Source organism: Volvox carteri (assembly GCF_000143455.1).
Source record: "Volvox carteri f. nagariensis unplaced genomic scaffold VOLCAscaffold_11, whole genome shotgun sequence".
NCBI lineage: Eukaryota > Viridiplantae > Chlorophyta > Chlorophyceae > Chlamydomonadales > Volvocaceae > Volvox > Volvox carteri.
In genome coordinates, this window is record NW_003307554.1 from 1,871,689 (window position 1) to 1,894,867 (window position 23,179).

Here is a 23,179-nt window from a genome sequence, read left to right on the forward strand (position 1 = left end):
GGAGGCCCGCTTTTTTCCCTCCTCCCTCCTCCCTCCTCCCTCCTCCCTCCTCCCTCCTCCCTCCTCCCTCCTCCCTCCTCCCTCCTCCCTCCTCCTTTTGTAACCCGGGCGATATTATGCCGCGGTGCTGTCACGGGGGGGGGGGGCGGCATCCGTCGTAGCTTTGAAAACTCTCGGAACATACGCCACACTACTCATCAAGGGGGTGTAGTCGTCAACTGCAGTCGCACTGCTCGGAGAAGCGGAGCGACGGATTTCAGCTAAGTTGATATGCTGAACTCCAGCACAGACCAGGGTCAACGGTCAACGGTCAGCTTTCGCTTGTTGCAGATGAATTTCCCCCCCCCCCACTTTTGGGACTCCTCTCCTCCTCTCCCCTCTCCCCCAGCATATCACCTAGGACACCGGCAGCTCTCACTTCCATCCACTTCCTCTCTCGCATATGATTCCCATTTCCACCACCCCCACCCTCAGGGCCGTGTGGTGATGTGGTCATGGCTCCGGGAACGTCACACCTCCCCCGACCCCCCCACCGCACCCGCAACGTACGCCGGTGCCATCAGCGTGCCCAGGCTGTTGACCCGTGGGTCAGTAGACCTGTCGACAACGACGACAACGGCGCCAGCACCGAAACGTGGGACAACGGGAGGAATCGCTGCCGAGACGGCGACGGGACGGACCCGTGGGTCGGCTGTGACGTGGAGGCTGCACCAGGAGCCCCTTCCGGAGCTATGTCGGCTGCGAAGGGGCGACCCGGAGGGACCCACGGGTCTGGACGGGGCGGTGCTGGAGGCGGGAGCGGAACCGGTGGCTCTGTGAGTGATCGACCGCGGTGTACGTGGCGGGGTGTGGGGGTGTAGGGGGTGCATGTGTGTAGCAGGGGACGGAGGAGGGGGTCGATTTTGGAGAGACCCGCTGAAGTGCTTGGAAAGGGGAAACAACGCATTTACCCTTAACAAAAGACAAAGGTAAGAAATTAAAAACAAGGACTTCAGTATGTATGTATGTACGTATACATGTGCGTCGTTTGCTGAGAAGCTTCTCTAGCTGACCCCCTTGCCACTGGCGGCCTCTCGTCCTCCACTTCCACCTCCACCTCCACATGCACACAAACACATGTGGTCCCGTACGGCCGTACGAGGGAGCCCCAGCCGGCTTGGCGCCTGTGGATGTGTCACCCCGCTCAGCCATCTGGACGTCGAGCTTCGCATAAGTCCATTGTCGTACGACGGCCCAGCCGACGGCAGCACGGCACCGTACAACGTGTCATGGATGCTATCCATTGAGCCTGGCTCTAGCGACAGCGGGCGCGGAGGCGGTGGCGGAGACAGCCCTAGCGTTGGCGGCGATGCTGCCGTACTGTCGTACGACTTCGCCACGTGCCAGCTGGCCGCCACGGTAGGTCCAGCAGACGCAGTACGGCACCTGCGGCAGCAGCAGCAACTACAGGGCTCAGTCAGGGTTGACGGCACGCGGACTGCCGTACAGCTGCCTGCATCACCACCTGCCGCCGGCACCGCTGCCAAGGCTGCTGCTGCTGCTGCTGCAGCTGACGCTGCTGCGGCAGCAGGGGCAGCGCCGGCAGCGGATGCCGCGCCGCCGGGCGAAGTTGCGGCGGAGGCGGAGGCGGCGGCCGCCGCGACGGCGGCGGCTGGTGCATCATCGCCGCTGCCCCCCTGCTGCCGCCGTGTGGGTGGTGTGCTGTCAGGTCAGCGAAGGGCCCCAGGAGTGGTCCCCCCCCCTCTGGAGCTCCGACTGCTATTGGACCACAGCTGCATGGAGCTATTCGCGACAAGCAGCGGAGAGGTCCTCACCACAAGGGTGAACCCCCCGCCGCCGCCGCCGCCGCATTCGCCGCGGCCGTCACCCTCGCCGTCGCTGCTTCCAGCGGCAGCGGCAACGCCGCCTCCGGCGGCGGCGCCGGCGCTTCATACGCCCTCGCCGGGGCATCATGATGGTTCCAGAGGCGGCGATGATGTGGAAGGCGGGTGTGGAGGGGGTTGGGTGTTGAAGATGTGGGCTGTGCGCGGCGGGGCGGCCCAGGTGGAGTCGGGGCCGCTAGGGGTGAACGGGGGCGAAGGGGGAGGGGAGGGGGGAGGCACTGGGGCTGGGAGGGGGTCCGGCGGGAATGTGATACGGGTGGAGCGGTGCCGGATGTGGTGCATGGGGAGTATATGGACAGAGCAGTGAGGGATATGGGGGGGTGAGGTGATGCCTGGGAAGGAGGAGGAGGAGAGGAGAGAGAGAGAGGAGGAAGGGAGAAGGAGGGGAATTCGAACAGTCGGGGTCTCCGCAAAGTCAATCATGCAAGTTCCGACGCGAGTGTTGACGCGGCCAGTGATGGCGCTGGAAGTAATTTAAGCGGATCACGTTTTGCAGCCGCGTTGTGAAAAAGGAGAAAACGTTCCATAAAGTGTTTGAATCGTCGCGGCAAATTACAGCCCACTTTTGGTCCAGGCAGCACATGGCGGTGCACTTTTGTCAGACGTTTACGTTAAAAACAAAAGAAACTGTTTCAAAAATTATTTACGTGTTTGTTTTAGTTTGCCGAACAGGAGTTCCCAGTGCGACTGGTTGCGTAAGAAGTGTGTGACAGGTGCGACTCGTCGGTGTGAAATTTCAAGAAACAGTGCTTGCAAAGGCAGCAAGCTAGTAACGCGAAAGCCGCTGTTCCGTGTAGACAGCAGAGTTCGTTTCCTGGTGTCCCAAAAGCATCCCTATCTGTTCGTCTGTCGGTAACTGAATTTGCGCCACCATGCATTGGACAGCTGCAATCCTTAATTACATGTTGCAGTGCAGGATAACGTTACGGAAGGTTTGCAGCTGGTTCTGAAAACGACGCGCATGTAGCTTTGAAGTCAGCCTGTCATACCAACGAATCCTCTGAGCAACAGAAATGCAAGGGTTTCTGTCTTACCTCTTTACATTACAATGTGCGGGCATGCCTGTTGGACAATTTCGGGTTCGGTTGCTCCGTTTGTATGTTCGTTGCACGGGCTGGAAGCGGTTGCCCAGAACGTGGAACTTAACGAGTGGATTTTACAGTTCACAGTGACAGCAATGGTTGTGACAGATATATCGTCCCCACTTGTGCAAAACTCTATTTGCAGCGACGATTAACAACACTATATTAGCACGTCCCTGGAACAGCTTCGCCTGTTTTCTCCCGTCCGACCGGACGACAGAAGCTCTGAAGCTTTGTAGTAGCCGCCGACTCCTCCAAAAGAACGAGTTATACTAATAATAATTCTATAGGACAAAGAATCCAATATATTTCCAGCACGTGTATGAAGGCAGACCACTATCTTGTCGCGACAACAATATGTTTTTGGCATGTTTCTGGCCTCAAAAGCGCCCGCGGCCCTTCCTACAAATTTTCATTCAATTTGTTAATTTAATCTTCCAAATCTCCTTCCTAAGATCCCAGCAGCTGCCGTTCCCACTTCCACCCTCAGCTTCAGTCTGCCCGTCCTTCAGTCGCTATGCCAGGCTCCACCGCGCAGCTCTTCGCCACGCAGCAGCAGACCTCGCTTCTGTTGGACCCACCATTTTCGACGCCAAGACGGACGGAAGAGCGCTCGACTCGCGCCGCATGACACAGTATCGTCACCACTTTCGAGGCCGGGCCCAGCGAGACTACTCCCACCCTTCCCGCCACACCAGCACAGCCGTCCCAAATCCGCACCCCAACCGCCATTACCTCCGCACCCTCACCTCCAACCCATCCTCCGCCACTCTTTCCTCCTCCACCGCACCCATCCCGACCTCCGTCAGCGGCGGCAGCACCGGCGACGGAGCTGTCGCTGCCACCACCACCACCACCACCACCACCACTACCACCACCACCACCACCGCCGCCGCCGCCGCCGCCGCCACGCCCTCGCGTCCCCGATTCCGCTGGGTCGTCACCGCTGATGTCGACGGCTTAGCAGACAGGCTGGTCAACGCCGTATCTTCCTTCTACTTCGCCTTGTTGACCAATCGAATCCTCTGCATCCAACCGGCAACTGCTAACCAACCCGGGCTGCAAACCGCCTTCGCTGCACCCAACATCGATTGGACCTGCGGAGGACTCGGACCAGCAGACGCCGACGTCGACGCCGACGTCGACGGCGGCGGTGGCGGTGGCGGAGGCCCGCCGCTGGTTGGCCCCGACGTCGCCTTCTGGGACCCCTCCGCCGACGATGCCTGGTTGGATCCCAACTTCCCAGTCTATCACACATTCATCCGCTCCAATCTCAACACTGTCGGCCCTGCCAACGCCACCACCATACTGCTCAGGCTTCATCGCGGTATCACTGTTGGGCTGTTCAACAACCCCAACCACAGGCGGCAGCTGGAAAATCTGGGCCTGCGGCCCGACACCGCATTCGGCTGCGCGGCGGCCTTCCTGTTCTTTCCCAACGCGGAGACGCGGGCGCTGGCGGCGGAGGACCCGGACCTCCATTCGTTGATGTTGGACGAGCATGTGATTAAAATCGGGATCCAGATTCGGCTGGGGGACGATAAGATCCTGGCGCAGATTGCGGCGACGGGGGGGACCCAGGGGAGCCCAGGCGATGCCGGGGGCAAGGTGGCGGACAAGGTGAGGCGGGGTGAAGGATGGTGTGTGTGTGTGTATGTATGTGTTGAAATGAACTACGCAGCGGGAAGTGAAGAAATCACATTCTGAACTTTAATGAAAACAATTAGTCCAGTACTGGTCCAGGAGAATGTAGTGATGGAGGAGTGGTAGCTGGGCATTTCTTTCAGGATGTCTTTATATGTATGTAGTGGAAATGGCTGGAGTACTTTGAAAATGCCGACAAGGAAGAGAAAGACGCCAGCGCTGGCAGGAATAGCCGTCGCTGTAGTGGCGATATGGACTGCAGGGAGGGGGGGTTAATAATCTGAAGCCACGATACCGGAAAAGCTGAAACGGATACACTAACAATTTTTTCGTAGTCTCCAGCGACGTGTCTCCAGCCTTTTCCATAAAAAAAACCTGCAGGCATAGCTTGAAGTTTTCATAAGATGTTGAACTTAAGCCGTGGATGATTTGGAGAGGCCGTGCAAAGGCGCTGCGCTGTTGTGGAGAGGCGCGACTGATTGGTGGTGGGCGACTGGAACTGACTGCAGTGGCGTGTGTGTGTGTGTGTGTGTGTGTGTGTGCGTGTTTTGGGGGAAAGGGGAGAGGTGTGAAAAGTCAGGCGGTGTGGGCAACCGCGCATGTTTTCGTCTACGTTTGCGTATGTTTGCATGTTTGTATGTATGTATGTTGTTACAGGGTGGTATAGCTTCACCAGCGGCCCCCTTTTGTATGTATGCATGTTTATTTGTTTGTTTGTCATGACTGGAGAAGTGAGATACCCACACCGCCCTCGCCATCAGGATGTCGCTCTGGACCCCGACACGGAGCGGCGGGTGGAGGGCTACTTCGAATGCGCCCAGCAGCTGGCTGAGAGTGTGGAGCTGCTCAGCGGTCCGGACGCACCCCGACAACAACGACAACAGCAGCAGGGGCAGAACGCGACGAGGCCCGGTAAGTGGGGGTGTGGAGGTGGGAGCGGGGGGTGGAGAACCAGGGCGACCCCCCGGGGGCAGAGGAGAGGTTGGGGAAGGAAAGCGGGTCTCAAGATGTTTTGGATCCAGACCCCGGAGGCGAGGGGGGAAGGGGGGAAGGACGAACCACGAGCGAGCGAAGCTGCTGGGGCGGATGTAAAGAAAGCATAACTAACCAGTCGGCGGTTGCGAAGAAGCAGTCATCGCGATGATGTAATGATGACGACAGCGGGAAAAGGGGAAGGGTGGAGGACCCCACATACACACAGGCACACACACGTGGACATATCTGTGGGTGTACGGAAGGAACACGCAGGTGGCGTCCACCTCAGGAAGCAGCAGCAGCAGCAGCAGTAGTAGCGGCAGCAGTAGTAGCGGCAGCAGTAGTAGCAGCAGTAGCAACAGCCGGAGAAGGCGGGGAGGCGGCACCTGACCCTGCTAGCCTGCGGGTCCTTGTTCCATCAAGAGGTGCAAACCATTTCCAAATGACACTCGCCGTGCTTCATTCACTCATCCATCCATTCACTCACTCACTTAGTCACGGGCTTTTCGTTGTCCTTTTCCACATTGTGTCGATGTGTGACATGCTGCCCCGGCGGCACCACACAGGGGCTCCTCCCCTGCCCACCCCCCACCCAAACGCCGCGGACCACCCGCCGCTGCGTATACAGTACTACTTGATGACGGACACTCTAGCTATACGGCAACTAGCGCAGCGGAGGTGAGCGGAGGCGGTTGTCTCCCGGCGGGGCTGGTATTTGATGACCTGTCATGACCTGCCGGAGTCGGGGGGTGTCGGGCCGGTGGTTGGGCGGTGGTTTGAGTGGGAGTGGGAACGGGGAAGGGCGCGGTGGTCTGTACCGAAGGAGTTGGGCCTGTTCCCCAACAAGCCCTCCCTTAAACCCCCCTGTCCCGAGGTCGGCTCCTTCAAAACCGCCCACTGGTCAGTTCTGCTTCTCTTTCCTTGGCAGCAGCTTCACTCGGGTTCGTGGTTCGTCTTTTCCCCCCTGTCTTCCCCCTGCTAGGTTTGGCACGCAGCTGCTAACCATGCGCGCTACCGCCGTACAGTTCTTCCGTAATGTCACCCCTGACGGTCTCCGCCGTACAGCCCTGGAGCACTGGTACTTCTCCCGGAGCCACCACCACGTGATTACGGCACAAAGCGGCATGGGTCGTACGGCAGCTTTCATGGGGCTGAGGCCCGGGCCGTCCGTGTTCAGCATGGATGCGGACGTGGGGGGAGTCAGGGTTTGGGGACGCGGCTGCGCGGTGTGGGATGCGGACAAGCCCATGGACGTGTACGGCATTTGGTCGGGGGTGTGAATGTGAATGATATATCCTTAGGAGGAGAAAGATGCGTGAGCAGGAGCAAGAGTCAGCGACGACGAGGGCGTGTGGCATTATGGGGAGACCTGGGCTGTGCGCTTAATTCCGGATGAATCCACCATGACTTTGTTGTTGTGGTGGTGGTGGTGGTGCAGCCCCTCGGTGCACTGGAGTGATAAGCAGACACAAGGAGGGAGTGAGTGGGGGGAGAGGAGAGGAGGGAGCATGTGCGGCAAATGTGTGTTTGTGTGAGTGCATCTTGTGCACCTCCGAGAAGAAATTGAAGTAGTTAGGAGGGGAGGAGGAGGGGAAGGTGGGCACCTGGGAGGACGCATGTGCAACAGGAGGTGCATTTCGCGAATGGTAAGTCGGCGCATGTCGGTCCTAAGTCGGCTGATGTTTTTTCGTCATGCTAATGTTTTTCTTGTCGGCTATGCATGGAGCGGTTGGTTGGTGAGCGTTGCGGGTCAATAAAGGGTAGAGGGTGCGTCGCCAAGCGAGGTGAGGTGGTGTGAGGTGGGGTGAGGAGTACATAATCATACGAGCCGATATGTGTCACGGCGGCTTCATCGACAGATTGATTCAGCTACCACGTACGACTGCAATCTGCGTGTGTTTGCATGGCACGTGTAGGTGGGGGAGGTGGGGTGCCTGTGATGCCGTGCGGTGCAACGTGAGCGGGATGGAGGTGTGATGGGCATGGTAGTGTATTCTAATACGCATTCATGGTGTGTGTACATATACAGACGTACATAGGGTTTTACCCCCGGAGGTACCTACTCCCGGCCCCCTTCCCCCCTTCTATGGACTTAGGATGGACATCGGCATTCCTGCATATGACACCCCCCTGGCACACTGGGGGCTGTGGCTGGTCAGGACCCTGGGGGATGGGCGCCCCTTTGGCCCTCGTCGGGCCCCGCAACTACGGTTGCCTGTGACCGCTGACAGGGGATCCCACCCCCGGAAACGACATCGAGGGAAAGGCGTGCGGAAGCGTGCGTAGCTTGAAGCCTCCTTTCCTTTCCTTTCCTTTCACATGCGGCTGGCTCCTGTCTCACCTGGTTCCTGTCAGCTGGTCGCAGGCCATCCCTAGGGCTTTCCTGACAGCACCCCTGCAGCATGCAAAGGCGCAACGGCCTTTCCACTCGAATCCCCCACTCGTGGCTTTGGACATGAAAATGAATCCAGGCAGCAGCCACAGCAGCTGCGCCCACCTCACCTTGCCACCTCGTCTCCCGTCTTCTCCTCGCCCATCCCCCCACGCCGGCTTCCCGCCGTCCTCCTCCCGCGCCTCACGCACGCGCGACGTAAAACCGTCCCGAGAAGAATACGGGAAACCCCGAGAGCACATTTTACGAATATACTTCCGTCTCTTTTCTCCTAGGCCTTTTGCTCACGACTCAACAAAGAAAGCTCAGCTCCTCAACAAAACCTGCGCACGGGAGACATACCTACGGTTCCTGCCCGGGGGAATATCACCAACCCCGGGTGACGCGCCCCCTAACTAAGAAAACACCCTCTCCCCCCCTTTTCCCATCCTTCGTGGCAGGAGGGTAGCGGCCCCGGCTGCTTTCCCTCCCTCTCCCCCTTTTCAACATCGGCCCTAGCAACACAAACAAAACCGCAAACACCATTACAGCCCTACCCCCGGTCTGTCCCCGTGCCCGCTCCCGTCCCGGTTAGCGCCGCCAGCTGCGCCATCAGGTCCTCCGTGCTCGCATCCACCGCCACAATACCCTCCGCCGCCAACGTCGCCGCATCCACACCGCGATCCGTGGGCATGGAAAACTCCACACCAGCCGCCAGGACGGGTTGATCCGCCGGGGCTGCGGGCGCCGCCGCCGCCGGTGCCGTGGCCTCCGGCTGCTGCCCCGAAGTGATGTCATCAGAGGTGGAGGGGGAAGTGGGGTTGGGGGTCGTCGAGGGGACCGAGCCGCCGCCGGCGGCGGCGGCGGCGGCGGCGACAGTGCTACTTGGTGCCGGTGAGGAGCCCCCCGTGTGCTCCTCTGGGGAGGCCACCTGGACAGCGGCACACAAGAGGTGGATCCAGCCGAATTAATTATGATATGGGGTGTGCGATGTGAAGGTGAGTTAGCGTAAAAACATTTTTTGTGTACAGGCTGAAAAGCTGTAAGACGGGATGTTGTTCCATGTGTCGAATTTCCACAGCGTTGCGCCAACGAACGAGCAAAGAATAATCTTGAGTATTTTACTTTTGTGTTTTTGCGTGCACTTCCATGGTGTTGAGGATTCATGTGTGTACAAGGCCCCTTAACTTAAAGTTGGATAAAAATCAAACTAGGGCTCTCCGCCCCACCAACGTTCTGAAACCCCCCACCTTTCCACACATACATGTACATATACATCTGTAGGATAGTATGATGCATATACATATGTATCATAGTACGTATGATATCATAGTGCATATCATATAACTACACATACTATGTAACTCTTTCCCATCCCAGCCGTCCCAGGCCCTCACCACTTCTATCCCCCACTCGTTCTCTTCGTGCAACGGCGCCGCCGCCGCAGCTGCTGCCGCCGCCGCCGCCGCCTCCTGCTCCGCCCGTGCCGCCCGCGCCTCCGGGCTGTTCCTCCGCGCCTCCTCCTCCTGCTGTAGCTTACAGCACAGCGAGTTGACGCAGGCAGCTGAGGGCTTGATCTCCATGGTGGGGAAGAAGTCCTTGAGGCTGTTGTAGCCTAGGTACCTGTGGACGTTGATACGGTACACGGTGGAGTGGGGGCGGGTGACAGGGTCGCGGCTCTGCGTGTGTATGTATGTATGTATGTAGACGAAGACCCGCGGGGTGATGTCCGTGGGGACGTTACGGGCCACCCGTCCCAGGGTTCGGTAAATACTTTCACCCTGGCGCCACCCCCTCCCCCACCCGTTCGCCTTGCCCCCCACAACCACGAACCTATTTCCCCCCAACTGGTTCTGCCCTTCCCGAACTAGCTTCCCTCCCGTACCCACCCTTACCCGACGCACCCTTTTCCACACGCACACATACATATACACACACTCTCTCTCACTTCGACACGGTTCCAAATCCCAGCAGGTGCTTGAGCGCCGCCTGCACCAGCATTCCCGCCACAATGCCCATGGTGGTGGGTAGGGAGGCGGCACACACGCCCTCCCGCTTCAACGTGCGCTCGTCAATGCCGGAAGCCACTACCAGCGGAGGTACGCACTGGAAGCAGGCGGTCAGGCCCGGGACCAGCAGCTGGGGGAGGAGGGAGGGAGGGCGAGGAGGGGGAGGCAGCAGGGAAGGAGGGGAGGGCAGGGGGGGGGAGGGGGGATTCACATGATGCAAGACGCAAAGGGTCAACACTGCCGACACACGCATGCAAAGGACCTCCAAAGGTCAGAGGACGGACACGTCGGTGGGGAACCGTATGTCATACAGAATGATGCAAACGTAAACAGGATGAGACACATACACACACACACACACTTACACTCGCTCGCTCGTCCCTCACACGTACGCCCACCTGTATGTGCCCCGCCACCGCATCCTCGCTCACGCCGCTCTCCATCCAGGTCTGATGCAGCTCCAAACAAACCTGACACCGCGACCACCACCACCACCACCACCAGCGGCGGCAGGACGGAACACGACATGATAGTCAGGTAGGTAGCGCGACGTAAACAAAATGAGCGCAGGGGGTAGCAGCACGTAGGTCACACGCACGTAGTAGAGGACAGTCCAATGCTCCCGTTTCATCACACATACGTAGTGAACTGTACTGCCTCCCTCCCCTCCCCTTCCCCCCCTCCTCTCCTCTCTGTTCGGAGTCGCGGCAGCTGGTTCTTGTCCCTCTTCTGCATCGTCTAGTTCCCATCCCAACCGCCCCCTCATTACTCCACTCCCCACTCCCCATTTCCCTCCCTCCCCCCCCACTCCGGCCCCCACCTGGTTGATGGTAATCCTGGCCTCGTAGTTATCCACACAGCTCAGCACCAGGTCCACGCGAGAGCTCACTCCGTCGGGGCCAAGAAGAGAGGACTTGAACGCATCGAAGCCCTAAGAGGTAAAGAGCAAGTTGGGAACAAGTTAATTAGCAAGCCGGTAATCTTCTTCTTCTCACGGAGGACCTCCGCGCGCTCCAAAGAACACATACGTGCATACATAACCACATACACAACGACATACATACATGTAGACGCACCTGCAGTGTAGTGATGTTCATGGTATAACTCTCCACCTCCACATCGGGATTGATCTCCTGCGTGGGACACAACCACGGCGGCAGACAGACAGACAAACAGTCAGACAGACAGACAGGCCGTCAGTCTCAGGCAACCAGGTTGATGTGACCTTCCCACCTTTTCCCAACATCCTTATACCCCACCACCCATCAGTGCTCCGGCCCCCTCACGCCTCCCACCATCACCTTCACAACCACAATCCGAGCCACTGCCACCGGGCACAGCAACCCCCTGCCTTCCTCATCCCTCCGTCCCTGCCCCCACCCACCCACCTGCAATGTCTTGCGAGCCGCATCCGTCTTAGTCATACCGCAGTGCTCCGGTCTGCGACATGGCGCAGTAGCGTGGTGGTGGTGGTGGGATGCGTATTGGTAAGGGTGTCAGCGGAGGGATGTGTGTGTGCGCTGTGTGTGTGCATGTGTGTGTGTGGGGGGGGGGACGTAAGAGGAGCGGCCCTGCTGGGGAGCACAGGCTCCACAGCGCGGTTATGATGCCCCTCCTTCCCCACCACAGCCTCCCGTCCCCGCACAAACAAGACGCGTCCCAGGCCCCCTCGGGGGCCCCCATCCATAACCCACACCCCCTAAACTTCAGCTTGCTTGGCGGGCCCCCCTCCTTACCTGAAGAAAAGGCGGTTCATGTTGGCCAGCTCCACCTTGTCGTAATCATAGATGAGCAGCCGACCCACCCCGCAGCGGGTCAGCATCTCCGCAGCCACACTGCCCACACCGCCCACACCCACCACCGCAACCTGCGGGTCCCATGGACACCACCACCACGGCCATCACCACCACCGTCAGGGAAGGCAAGGCGGACAAAGCAGCCGGTGCACAGGCACATACGAGTTACAAGTTACAAGTTCCGCACGCAAGTGCGGGTATGTCCGTAAAAGCGGGGGAGGCCCCTGGACATACGGGTAACAATATTTTGCGACGGCGCGGACAACAGAATCCGAACCAGGCATAAGGACAAGCACACGACAGGCGAGCATATGGAGGCAAAGGCCGTCGCCAACGCATATATGATGCTGTGGACAAAGACGTTTTCCCTTTCTTCCGCATCGGCGGTGGAAAGGAGGAGCAACGAAAAAGAGGTAAGGTGGAAGGCGTGCGGTGTGTTTTAAAATAAAGTCTTTGTGTTGCCCAGCCCCCAAGTCCAGCCCCCTCTGCCCCTGTGAGCGCTACTGAGTACACCGTGCGGGGTCTGTTGTGCTTTTCAGACGCAAGGACATGATAACCCGCTGTGCCTGAGAGCTGCGTGGGGAGGGAGTTCATGAGGGCCCACCATGCGCCTGGTGCCCAACAAAACACGCCTCCTCCTACCCACAGCTACCCCAACTAGCCAGGCTATCTCACCCACCCATGTGCCCACCGCCCATCCACTTTTGCAGTTCCCACTTTCCAGCCCATTTCGCTCTAAGACCCCATTCTAAGACCCCCCTACCAGACCGATTCGCGCACCGTCTTGGTCCGAATGCGCTCATAGTTTTCCACGATGCCCATCCGCTGTAGCGCCATCAGCCGGCTGTACGGATTTGAGTCCACCACCTCAGCGCTCATCTTGTCAATCTTGCCGCGGGCGGCGCCGCCAGCAGGGCCCGGCAATGCGGCAGGGGCAGCCCCAGCCGTTGACGGGCCAGAGCCCTCCGCTTCCTTGCCCATAGAGACCCTACAGGGGCCCGTCGCCATACAGCGATGTGAGCAATGTGCGTGCATGTGAAGAGATGTGTATGAAGAAGGAAACCAGATATCGTGGTCCCCATTGTGGCTTCCTCCTTTTTTAGTGATATTGCCCCCGATAAGTATGCATTTGCTCCCCTGGGTCCCTGGCTGAAGGGGGAAATTTAAGATTTGAACCGTAAGCGCACATGCGCTCTATCCGGGGGGTCCTAGAGCCACGTACTTGGTAAGAGTGGACTTGAGCTTATCAGTAATGGCAGTGACTTGCTGGGATAACTGCAAGGACGTGGGAGGCGCGGGGAGGGGTCAGCGGGCGATGGGGGTTACGTGCCAGGACAGACGACGTTTCCTCGATCCAAACTTGCAGGTTAAGCAAAACCTATGACTCGTGCAATACATGATCTTCGAGAGGAAGAAATAATTGTGGACTGGGGCTTACCAGCAGGCAGATCAAACTTAACCATAACGCTGATCTGCTATGCAACGGTGACCCAGAGCTGTGATGATGCAGCTCACCTCACCTTAGCAACATTTTCCTGCATTGTGACTGCATTGAGAGATTCCACGTGCTCCTGGAGGCGTTGCAGCTCCTCCGTCAGCTCCTTTGCTCTGCTAACGCTTGAGCTAGCCACCTGATTACTTGTGGAGTCAGGTGATGTGATTTCCATTGCAATTGCAAAACTCAAAGCAGAAACTTTACACTAACGAGTTTTAGGGCCGAAACACAGTCGATCCAAAAAGTGCCTTCGCTACCTTCGAAACATAAGGAGTTACATAGACTTTATCAGTACGAAGACGTTCATCGTGTGCTGCAAGGATACTCTGAAGTGGTCCTCATAGCATGTACGGTACTCAATCGGCAGGATTATGCATTAGGCACAACAAGTCCATCGTGATTCATCCCCTGTGGTGAATCCATTTGAAGTACGTTTTGCGGCAAGGCTACGCACGAGTGGGTGACCAGTTTGCATCCAGCTCGCAGCTTTATTTGGCTTGGTCGCTGTCTTTCCTCGTGATAGTAACGATAATCTAACTTAGCGGAACAACCAGCGACTTCATATTCCATAGGTTCGTAGTCAATATCCTTGCCACCATTATAATCAGGGTGTGGCGCAGTGTCGTTCCAAAGGCTCTGGGACCTCCCTTGCTCGTATCTCCCAGCGGAAACGATATGAGATTATCCCCACGCCAGTTAGCAAGACCATCAGCAGGAGCACCGCGGTGGCGTCAGACCACAGCGCATCTTCCAAATCTGTGGTCAAAGTCCGTATGCCAGGCCTCGACCTCCGGTACCGGCGAGACTCCAACATCCAGCAATGGCCCTAGCACCTCTTACACCACCACCAGCACGATTTCGACGACGACACAGGTGCAGCAAGCAATAACCCCAGTCGCGCCCAGCGGAGCCGCCTCGGTGCCTCCTGTCCAAGCAGCAGAGGAGCTCGCCGACCTGCCTTTCTACAGCCAGTTCCCCCTGGACCGGCGGGCAGACTGGCGCCGCGATCAGAAGCTTCTCGATCAGTTGTTCGCCTGCCCAGACGCAAAGCTAGTTCCCCTGTTCAAGGACATGGTCCTCGTACGCCCCGCCACCGCACCTACAGAACCCGCCGCTGCTACCGCCGCCTCAGCCAGCCCCGCGGCGCCCCTGCTGCAGCCTGTCCTGCTCTGCCCCGCCGCCGCGCATTCCGACCTCTCCGCTGCCAGCCCCGCCCGCGTTTTCCTCGGTGTCGATGCGCTCGGCGCGCCATACTTCGCCGCCGCTGCCGCATCGCCTGCCGCCGCCCGGGACCTCGCCGCCGCACATCCGGGGGCAGAATGGCGCGCTGCGCGTACCGCCGGCCCCGACCTGGCGCCTAGTGACGCGGCCTTGCTGGCGGTGGCATCGGGGCTGTTAGTATGGCACTGCGCCAACGGCTTCAGCCCCGTCACGGGAGCGCCTTCATCGCCCACACCGGGCGGCTTCTCTCGCCGCTGCACCGCCGGCGGCGGCAGCGCCTACCCCCGCATCGACCCCGCCGTCATCATGCTTGTTAGTCATCACCAGGACTTCGCCCTGCTGGGCCGCAAGGCGGAGTGGCCCGCGGACAGGTAACAGACAGAGGGGCCGCCAGGAAGGGGTCATTAGGAAAAGATGGAGAAACTGCGGACTCGGGCACGACATGAAAAGGCGCAGGTTGAAGGGGTTTCGGAGCTGGCAGTTTTCCTTCCCTGTCTGTCTGTGAGCTGCGTCTTCGCACTTTGCCCTGCGTTCGTGCTCGCACAGCGCGCACTATTCCCCTTTCCCCTTACCTCTCGTGGTTCGTCATTCCCCCCTTTCCCTCCTCCTTTCTTCCCTCCTCTGTGCCCGTCAGCCTGTCGTTGTTCTCTCTTTGTCCTCTTTGTCCTCCGTTTGGAGGTACTTGACTTGGGAGTCCAGCATATCTTGCCATATCCGCACTATTCACCTGAACCCATGCGCCGCGCCGTTGCCTCCCTGCTGCTCCGCTGCACTCCAGCAGCCCGTTCCCGCGGCGCCCCTGTCCCCCGGCCCTCATCAATGTCTTCTTGCGCTCAGTAGCGTAGCGGTATTCCTTTAATACCCATATGCCCATATACCTATATACCTATATAGCTGTATAGGTATATACCTACACATCGATTTCCTCAGAACAACCACACCGTACCCCGCTCTTTGCTTCCTGCTTCGCAACCCCCTCCCCCCTCTCCAGGTATTCTACTCTGGCGGGTTTTCTCGAGCTAGGAGAGCCCCTGGAGGCAGCTGTCGTACGGGAGGTCGCGGAGGAGGCCGGCGTCGGAGTGGACCTAGCCTCCGTTACCTACGCCGCCAGCCAGCCGTGGCCCTTTCCAAGGTCACTAATGATCGGCTTTCACGCCCGTACCCCCACACCTCCAGTTGCCGCCAGCGGCAGCAACAACAATAGCAGCAGCAATGGTGGAAGCGGCCGGCAGTGGTGGCAGCCCGCGCCGGCGCCGGCGAGGGGATTCGAGCTGCTGCCGCCGTTGGGTCGCCGGGCGGCGCTGGACGTGGGGCTGTTCCGCGAGGAAGTGGAGGCGGTGCTGGGGCCACTCCAGGGGATGCAATGGCCGGTGGCGGATCAGGAGGAGTTGCAGGACGTCCGTTGGTTCCATCGCGACTGGCTGCGGGCAGTGTTCCGCGCACCCGGCGGAGCGGCATCGGTGCCCGGCGCGGGCCGCTTTAACGTACCCGGGCCGTACTCTCTGGCGTACCGCCTGATCACGTCTTGGGTCGGGACGTGCCCTGGCGGCGGCGCAGCCGCTGCCGCCGCCACCCCAAGCGATTCCTGGGACGGTGATGCCATTCCGCAGGTTGTAATCAGCAGTTCCGGAACTTTTAAGTATGTGCTGGCAAGGTTATGGGACCCCAAGGCGGAAGGAGACGGGCGCAGCAAGTTGTTGGTGTGGGGTGACGTGCGCGCCGCCTATCACAATGATGTGCTTCAGAAAGCCAAAGCGCTGGCACGGCCGCTGGGCCTGCAGGTCACCCCGCTTGGCGGCGGCCGCATCAACCACGATTCCGATGCGCGTGCCGTACAAGTATACGGCTACAGTGCAGCGTTCGGGCCGGCGCCGCACGAGGTAACGGCGGCAATTATCCATAAGTGGTTTCCTTTGTACGACAGGCAGTCCGTCACGGTGTCGTACGATGGGTACTGAGCCGTCATGAGCTGTCGGTGAGGCGGATAAGGTGGGCCCACGGGCTGTGGTGTGGTGGTGATGGCGGCAGTTAGGGGTCCGGTATACGGCGGGATGTGGCCCCGACTGTTAAAGCAGGATGGGCAACACACACGCACCTTGTGTGTGTGTGTGTGTGTGTGTGTGTGTGTGTCAGAGGGGGGGAGAAGTGGTCGGCGGCCGCAGACGTGTCATGGCATGATGCGCTGTGTTGCTGCTGGCATACGCCGGGTTGCATTCATTCTTTCGTTCTTGCACTTGCGCATGTGTAATGGCATTTATTGATGTGATGAAAAGACTGCTGTGTGTTATCCTAGAACTGAGCTTATCCTAGAACTGGAGCTTATCCTAGAAGTGAGCAGTAATGGAAAGGGACGGACGAGTGTGCGAGATGTGCGGGCAGGCAGGTGAGGCTCGAGGCAATTTAAAACGTTGAAGCTCGGGGGAAGTTTTGGGGGGAAGCTTGGTGCATACAGACGTGGCAGGGCGGGAATGGCCCTGATGGAGGACTGGGGTGGCACGGGCTAATGACTCGAATGCAGCCGATTGGTGTCATCATCAAGGGGGATGAAAGGCGCTGTAATCCGTGGCTGCATGTCACATGCACAGCACACGGTGTGGCTTACGCCTCCGTAGGGGAATACAACTCAAAAAAGGTATACCGCACACATACACACACTGCTGAGGAGGTCGGTCTTGCTGGAGTAGGCTTTCAAGGGCAGGCCATCAGCAACACCTCGCACGTGTCACCACTCATGCGGTGCGTGGCACTTTGCACTGCGCTGCATAGGCTGTGCGTTACAAGCGCACCGCATGCGGGCGTACGACCTGGCTCGGCCGGCCTGGCTCGCTAACGATTAGTTTCCTAAGAAGCACGGCCGAGCACCGTTATGGTGTGAAGTGAAGTTATGCCGGGCAGCTGGGGGTTTGGGACGTGGTTAAAGAGGCCTTCAGGGACAGGTGGACGATGGTGGCTGGAAGGCCCTTTTGCTGATGAGGCCAGAATGGGATGACAGCAAACGTAATCCTTGCGGGGATTGAAAGTTGATTGCAGAACGTAGGAGCTTGTGGTCGTCAGTCGGTATACTTCCGGTCGCTGGCCAAGGGCTGCACGGGTCTCAAAGAGTTAAATCAGACATCCATAGGTAGGGGTAACCTTGGACTTTCTGGGCTGCTTGTCTAAACCCTTGCCGCGAAATGTGTAACCCTACATGCCGGTTCTAGGACTGGTACACCGGCATATATGCTGAATCCCTCAGCCGCATATAAATTTAGCTTCTGCTCCGGTCGGATACTGTCCTTGGGTAGCTATTGCTATGCCGCTGACCTTCTTGAGAGAAGGTACGGCACCGTCTATCAGAAAGCAGCGAGTCGCTTCATTTGCCTCGTTTCATGTGAAGGGATGCGTTACAAGGGCAAGCGTTATGGATACCTGCAGCAAGCATACAACCATATTATGGAGCTTTGTTCTTTTAGAGTTTCGATTCTTATTTTCAGGTGTTGAAGTTTCCAGCACTCTACCTTGGAGCCGTTGCATACAAGGCTCGGATTGTTCTCCTCTACGCCGACCTAGTACCCGTTCATGTGCAGCTGCCAGGTTGGGGCCACAGGTATTCCAGAATTAAGATATGGATTGCTAGCCATTTCTAGCCATTAGGCACTCGTCGTTCATTTCTTTATTCTATAGTTTCAATGGAGACTGCGCAGCCCACTAAACTGGACGGCCAGCAGCAGCTCGCAGCCCAGCTGCGGCCTGAGGACAGTCTCTTCTTTTGCACGTCGTTTTCAAACCATGGCATACAAACAAAGTTAGTGCCCTGGTCAGAAGTTCAATGGAAGATTGAGGTCGGTGCGAAGCTCGCGGCCATTTTGGAGAAGCTGCGGGAACGCTTCTCCAAATCACAAAACGTGTGCCTCTGCCAGGTGCGTTGAAGCTCGGCAACATTTCTCTAGTTGCCAGTACTGAATGCTTAGGAATGTGGCCATGTTTCCGAGCTGACCATGGTGTGATGGCTCTGGCGTTTTGGTGCGAAGTCGAATGCGCTTTGTGATGCCAACCCGGGGCTTGAATTCGTTCAGTTTAGCCTTCAGCTTGTAAATAGGGAAGCTTTCCTTGGCTGTTGCTTACAGGCCTGGGTTGGCGCTGACGGTTGCGAGGCGGCGCCTCCAAATAACTTAGAAGTTACGGTAAGCGTTTTAAAAAAAGCGGTTTCCACATAGGCGCAGACGATTTATCTCTCGCCGCCACCCGTCACCTGGTTCCATCTTGGTTCCTATTGCCCTTCCAAACGATGTCAGCTTACAAGTGAAGCACTATTGTTGTGCGACTTAAAACTGTGTCCTCCTCTTTTGGCATGCAGCTTTGGGCCGACCCACGGCTGGCAATCGTGTTGGACCCCCTTCTCCAGGACCTACGAATGAAAAGGTCTGGGGGTTTAGCAGGGCTTGGGGAGCTCTATGTCACCTAAGGTGCACGTCCTGCCAGGGTTCAGAGATATGCCCGTGTATCCTCCCGCCCATTTCAGCCCCGCCCGTGCGTGTTGCCCGTGCGCGTGCATTGTGTTGCCGCTACAGCTGCCAAGGTCCCGTCTACTTCCGGAACTCCATGCCGGGAAAGGTGTGGCGCTCCGGCGCTGTGCAGATTGTCCAGAACCTTCGAATCCTGCCGCTGTCCTTGCATCCACGGAGTCAGCTGTCGGGTAAGCAAGATGGCGGGCTCCTGGCGCTGCTGCATGGAGGACAGAGTGCGGCACTCTGCCCCCCATGTATACTCACGGCCCGGTCCGAAGCCACTACCCTTGCAGCTCTAGGCTTTATAGGATTGCTTCGAGCCACTGGAGCCGCTTTTAACTACCTTTGTTCTTTTGCACGGGACCCCCATTCATATCGGGCGTCTCCCTCTTCTCCCATCACACAGTTTCAAACTGTGGATGCCGGCAGTTCTTTTCGTGTATTCTGGTATACGATTCCCCACCTTTCCTTCTCCCCCGTCACACAGATGCGGCGCTGGCGCGACTTGCCGAGGCGTTATACATCCCCATATACGACATGTCCCACCCTAACCGGGGCCAGATCTGCGTGCTGGAGGTGCTGCTCTCCCACCGTACCACGGAAGCCATGCTGGTAGCTGACGTCATCAGCTTCATTGGCAGCATGCTCACGGCGCTGCACCTGTCGCTGGCAAATCCCGTTCAGCAGCCGGTGCGAAGGAGCGTGTTGTCCGGCCGCCGGCCACGTGCGCCGGACAGTGAGGATGAGGCGGCAGCTGGGGACGAGGGCGCAGGGCCGTCGGGGCGGCCGCACGAGCCGCAGCGGCTGCAACACGATCAGCAGCAGGCGGCGGAGGCGGGGGCCGGGAACCCCCAAGGGCGGCATGCGCAGGAGGCGGGGTCGCGAGATCCTAGGGAGTCGTATCCAGGGCAAAGTCCGAGAGGAAAAGAAGCAGCAAGCGTGCATGTGGCCGCTGCGGCAACGGGCCCGATGCCCAACGGGGCCACGGGAGTAAGTGCCGGACCTAGCTGTGACTCCACAGCCGTCACGGGTGGCGGGGGTGGAGCTGGTGGCACATCCGTCGCCAACAGCAGTCACGACAGGGGCGAAGCGCGCGCGGATCCCGGGGTCCCGGCTTCCGCAGCCACTGAAGTAGCTACCGCAGCAGCAGCGGAAGCCGCGGCCGGGGGTGGGGAAGGAGCGGAAGCAGCAGCAGCAGCTGTGGTAGCTGCTACAGCAGCAGCTGCAGCAGCAGCAGCAGCGGCAGCGTTAGAAAGGGTGGCGGCTTCGCCAGCGGCAGCTGCGCCGCCACCGCCTGCAGTGATGCGGTGCATCCGTGGGAGCCGGGGAGGTGCGACTCCTTCCTGCTCTGAACAGCCGGCGCTGCCTGCACATCCAGGCCACGGGTGTCTAGCTCGCGTGGATGGCGGCGTAACGAACGCAGCGGCATCTGGCGCTGCCGTTGGGCCAAGTGCTGTGTGTGGTGGGGGTGGGGTCCCTGGTGTCAGTGGTGTTGGCGGCGGGGGCGGTAGTTCCTGTCCGGGAAGCCGCGCGCTGGTTCCGCGAAAGGTGCGAAAGGTGCTTCACGGACCCATGCAGAGGACTAAAAGTGTGGCGTCCGTCGCGGCGCTGTCCCAGGGCGCTGCGGATGATAGCGAGGACGAGTCGGGTGGAGGCCGAGGCAGCGGTAGCGGGCTTGCCGGTGGGGGTGGACAGCTGGGCGGCCTACCGGCAACTTAGGGTAACCAGGTCTGTGGAAGACCAGGAAGTCTAGAGCAGATGTGAGCAGAGGAGAGCAGAGCGGCAGCCAGATGGCTGCTTTGGAGTTGGTATGCTGGTGAGGTATTGGTAGGTAGGAAGGTAGGGCCTTGCGCGGGCGGCGGCGGTGTAGTAATGTCAGCGGGCTGAGACGCATCCACAAATTGAGGAGTTGGTCTCTTACCGCCGAAGTACAAAGAGCTGTCCGTGTCAGGGCACACGTTTGGAGGAGTGGAGGCAAGGTTGGGCGTCTGGTGCTGTGCGTGGTGTTTTACGGAGCCGGTGCGAGATGTAGAAACTGGAGAGGGGGGAAGGTGCGGGGGAGATGCAAAGCAGGAAATACCTGACAGGTTGGCACGAGGCCTGTTGTCTAGGTGGTGCTTGTTATGCACTGTAGCGCGTATTGTTGTATGTTTCCAACGGAGGTTGTTGGACGCTGTCTCTCATTGGTTTGCTTCTGGATAGCGGCGCAATTGCGTCTGAAGACGATAAAGCGTGTGTTCTTTTTTTAAACCCGGTCGGCCAATTGGCCGCCCGCAGCTTTGGCCGGTCTGGAGGAGGAAAAATGTGTGCGTCAGGTGCGATGCCAAGCCTTATGGATATGCAAAGTGCGAAGTGCTATATGCGTATTATGCTTTTGCTGTTTTTTTAAGAGTTATTGCGTTTAAAAGAGCGATGAATGTGTCGGGCTGCCATACCTGGCCTGCGCTTCTTACTTGGTGATAAAAGTTCTCATGCTACCTCTGCTGCCTCTCGCTTGCTTGCATAGGAGAGGGAGGGGTCGGAAGCAGTTCACCAGGCAGCCCATAGCGTTGCCACCAGGAACTTCGTCTGTCTGGTATATAGGGTGCTTCCAGCTGCTGCTGCTACTACTACCACTACTACGGCGTGGTTCCTGGTTTCTAGGACGAAGTACCTGGTTAGCCTCCATATCTGAGCGGTCGGAGTGGTTTTTGTACGCATGGTCGAGCAAATAAATAGATTGCACATATATTAGATTGCGCACCTCGTCTTGTGTATTAAGAACCTCGCCTTGTTGTCTTATTGGTGACCTACACGCACATGTCCTCCTGCACACGTGCCGACCATCTCCATGCGCACATTACTACACATTTACTACACAGTATACAACGACCTGGTGTTGTTGCGTGCACACTCGCACAGGTTCAGTTCACGTAACACACACACACGTATTCTCACATCCTATGTGAAAAAGCGATCTGTGGCTCATGGCTTGGGAGCTTCAAATGAAGCCGGCTGGGCAACAGGCGAGATGGGTTTCTGTTTGCTGTGGGCTCGGAGCTGTCCAAAATGCACACCCGGGGAAAAGGCCAGGAGCCATCGTCCCAGAGTTTTAGAGAGTCATGCCACCAGGAGGTACAGAGGAAGGGATGCGATGGAAGCGGGGGTTTGAGCGGAGCGCCGCTATGCCACTAGTGCGGCTGTAGAGTGTAGCAGCAGCAGCGACGAAAATCGCGCGATTGATGGCGATTGTGGCGGTGTGGTTTTGGGCGCGTCTGCGGGCGGCAGTCTGAGCGACGTGCAGACGCGGGCAGAACACGCGGGTGTCTCTCGGGTCAGAGCTAGAAGAGAGAGAATGAGCGCGAGCACGCTGTCGCCACACCTTCTTACCTTTTCATGGGGGACCGGGGCAATCCGGCACTTGCACATCGCTTTGACGACATTGAAGGCAGGTCCAGGCTGGCATGCCGTTTTTTTCCTGGAGTCGTGTGTGTGCGCGTGTGTGGTAGTGGCGAATGGAATGAGCGGTAGATTGTGGTGTGGTGTTTGCGGTTGTGGTTCGTCGAGTAGGGTACGGTGTATTGTAGGGTGGGGGGACATACGGGCGGGAGTGCTGCATTGGTGAGTATTGGTGTAACTCAGCACGTGCGTTCGTATGTATGTGGATTTTGTCGTCAGTCTTGGTGGCCTCCACCTTTTGGGGAGCAGTACGCCATCCGTTGGCGCCGTTATGGCTCCTCTGTCATCGTTGGGGTCAACTGCTGTTGGCGGCGTGCTACTAACAGTTTTTGGCAGGTGCTGCACAGAATCTGCCTCTTAAGCTTGCTGCGATGGTGTTAGCAGTTGTCTGGCTGCCGCTATGCAGTTCGACGACTGCACCGTGCAGGTGGAAGTAGAGGGAGTCGCCAGTCGATCGGTGCACGAGCAGCTGGGGGCGGTGGGTGGAGAGTGAGGTGGGTGGAGAGTGAGGTGGCCTGCAGGAAGGTGTAGTTGTAAAGTTGCAACAGGAATGCAAGCTTCGTAGAAAGAGAGAGATGCAGTCGTGTTTAGGGATGTGCGCTGGCGGCTATAGGTTGCTCGTGGAAAGCCAACAGTGTGAGGCTGTTGTGGAAGTTGAAAGAAGACCAGTGAGAGAAGGCTGAAGGGAACCCGAGCGAGTTGTAATCGCCGTTTTGGGGTTTCAGTTACGGGGTGAACCCGGTAGCTTGAGGTTACGCACCCATTGGGTAGATGCTGT

General features: G+C 58.4%; 3 protein-coding genes across 3 annotated transcripts in view; 2 read left to right on the plus strand and 1 right to left on the minus strand.

Moving 5' to 3' along the window:
* The window catches only part of VOLCADRAFT_89210 (uncharacterized protein), a gene marked incomplete at both ends in the record, with an annotated part of 12,437 nt that extends 5,573 nt beyond the window's left edge, over positions 1 to 6,864 (plus strand). The window contains 6 exons of the mRNA XM_002948705.1: positions 475 to 815; positions 1,188 to 1,708; positions 4,071 to 4,585; positions 5,371 to 5,521; positions 6,151 to 6,262; positions 6,567 to 6,864. Coding sequence (XP_002948751.1) covers positions 475 to 815; positions 1,188 to 1,708; positions 4,071 to 4,585; positions 5,371 to 5,521; positions 6,151 to 6,262; positions 6,567 to 6,864 — 1,938 coding nt within the window. The remainder of the gene's footprint in view (positions 1 to 474; positions 816 to 1,187; positions 1,709 to 4,070; positions 4,586 to 5,370; positions 5,522 to 6,150; positions 6,263 to 6,566) is intronic.
* Positions 6,865 to 6,980: 116 nt separating this feature from the next.
* On the minus strand, positions 6,981 to 13,427 carry VOLCADRAFT_104081 (uncharacterized protein; the record flags this gene model as incomplete). The annotated part of the gene is made up of 13 exons (XM_002948841.1): positions 6,981 to 7,473; positions 7,926 to 7,979; positions 8,513 to 8,886; positions 9,353 to 9,578; positions 9,904 to 10,094; positions 10,363 to 10,434; positions 10,785 to 10,895; positions 11,041 to 11,097; positions 11,353 to 11,404; positions 11,701 to 11,831; positions 12,541 to 12,748; positions 12,983 to 13,035; positions 13,281 to 13,427. The coding sequence occupies 13 exons, from the start codon at positions 13,425 to 13,427 to the stop codon at positions 7,434 to 7,436; spliced, it is 1,716 nt and encodes a 571-aa protein (XP_002948887.1). The 3' UTR covers positions 6,981 to 7,433.
* A 2,650-nt stretch (positions 13,428 to 16,077) lies between these two features.
* VOLCADRAFT_37182 (uncharacterized protein) lies at positions 16,078 to 16,434 on the plus strand (the record flags this gene model as incomplete). Its single annotated transcript, XM_002948706.2, has 1 exon — positions 16,078 to 16,434. A coding segment is annotated over one exon (357 nt), but the record flags the coding sequence as incomplete, so codon positions are not given.
* Positions 16,435 to 23,179: the final 6,745 nt, after the last annotated feature.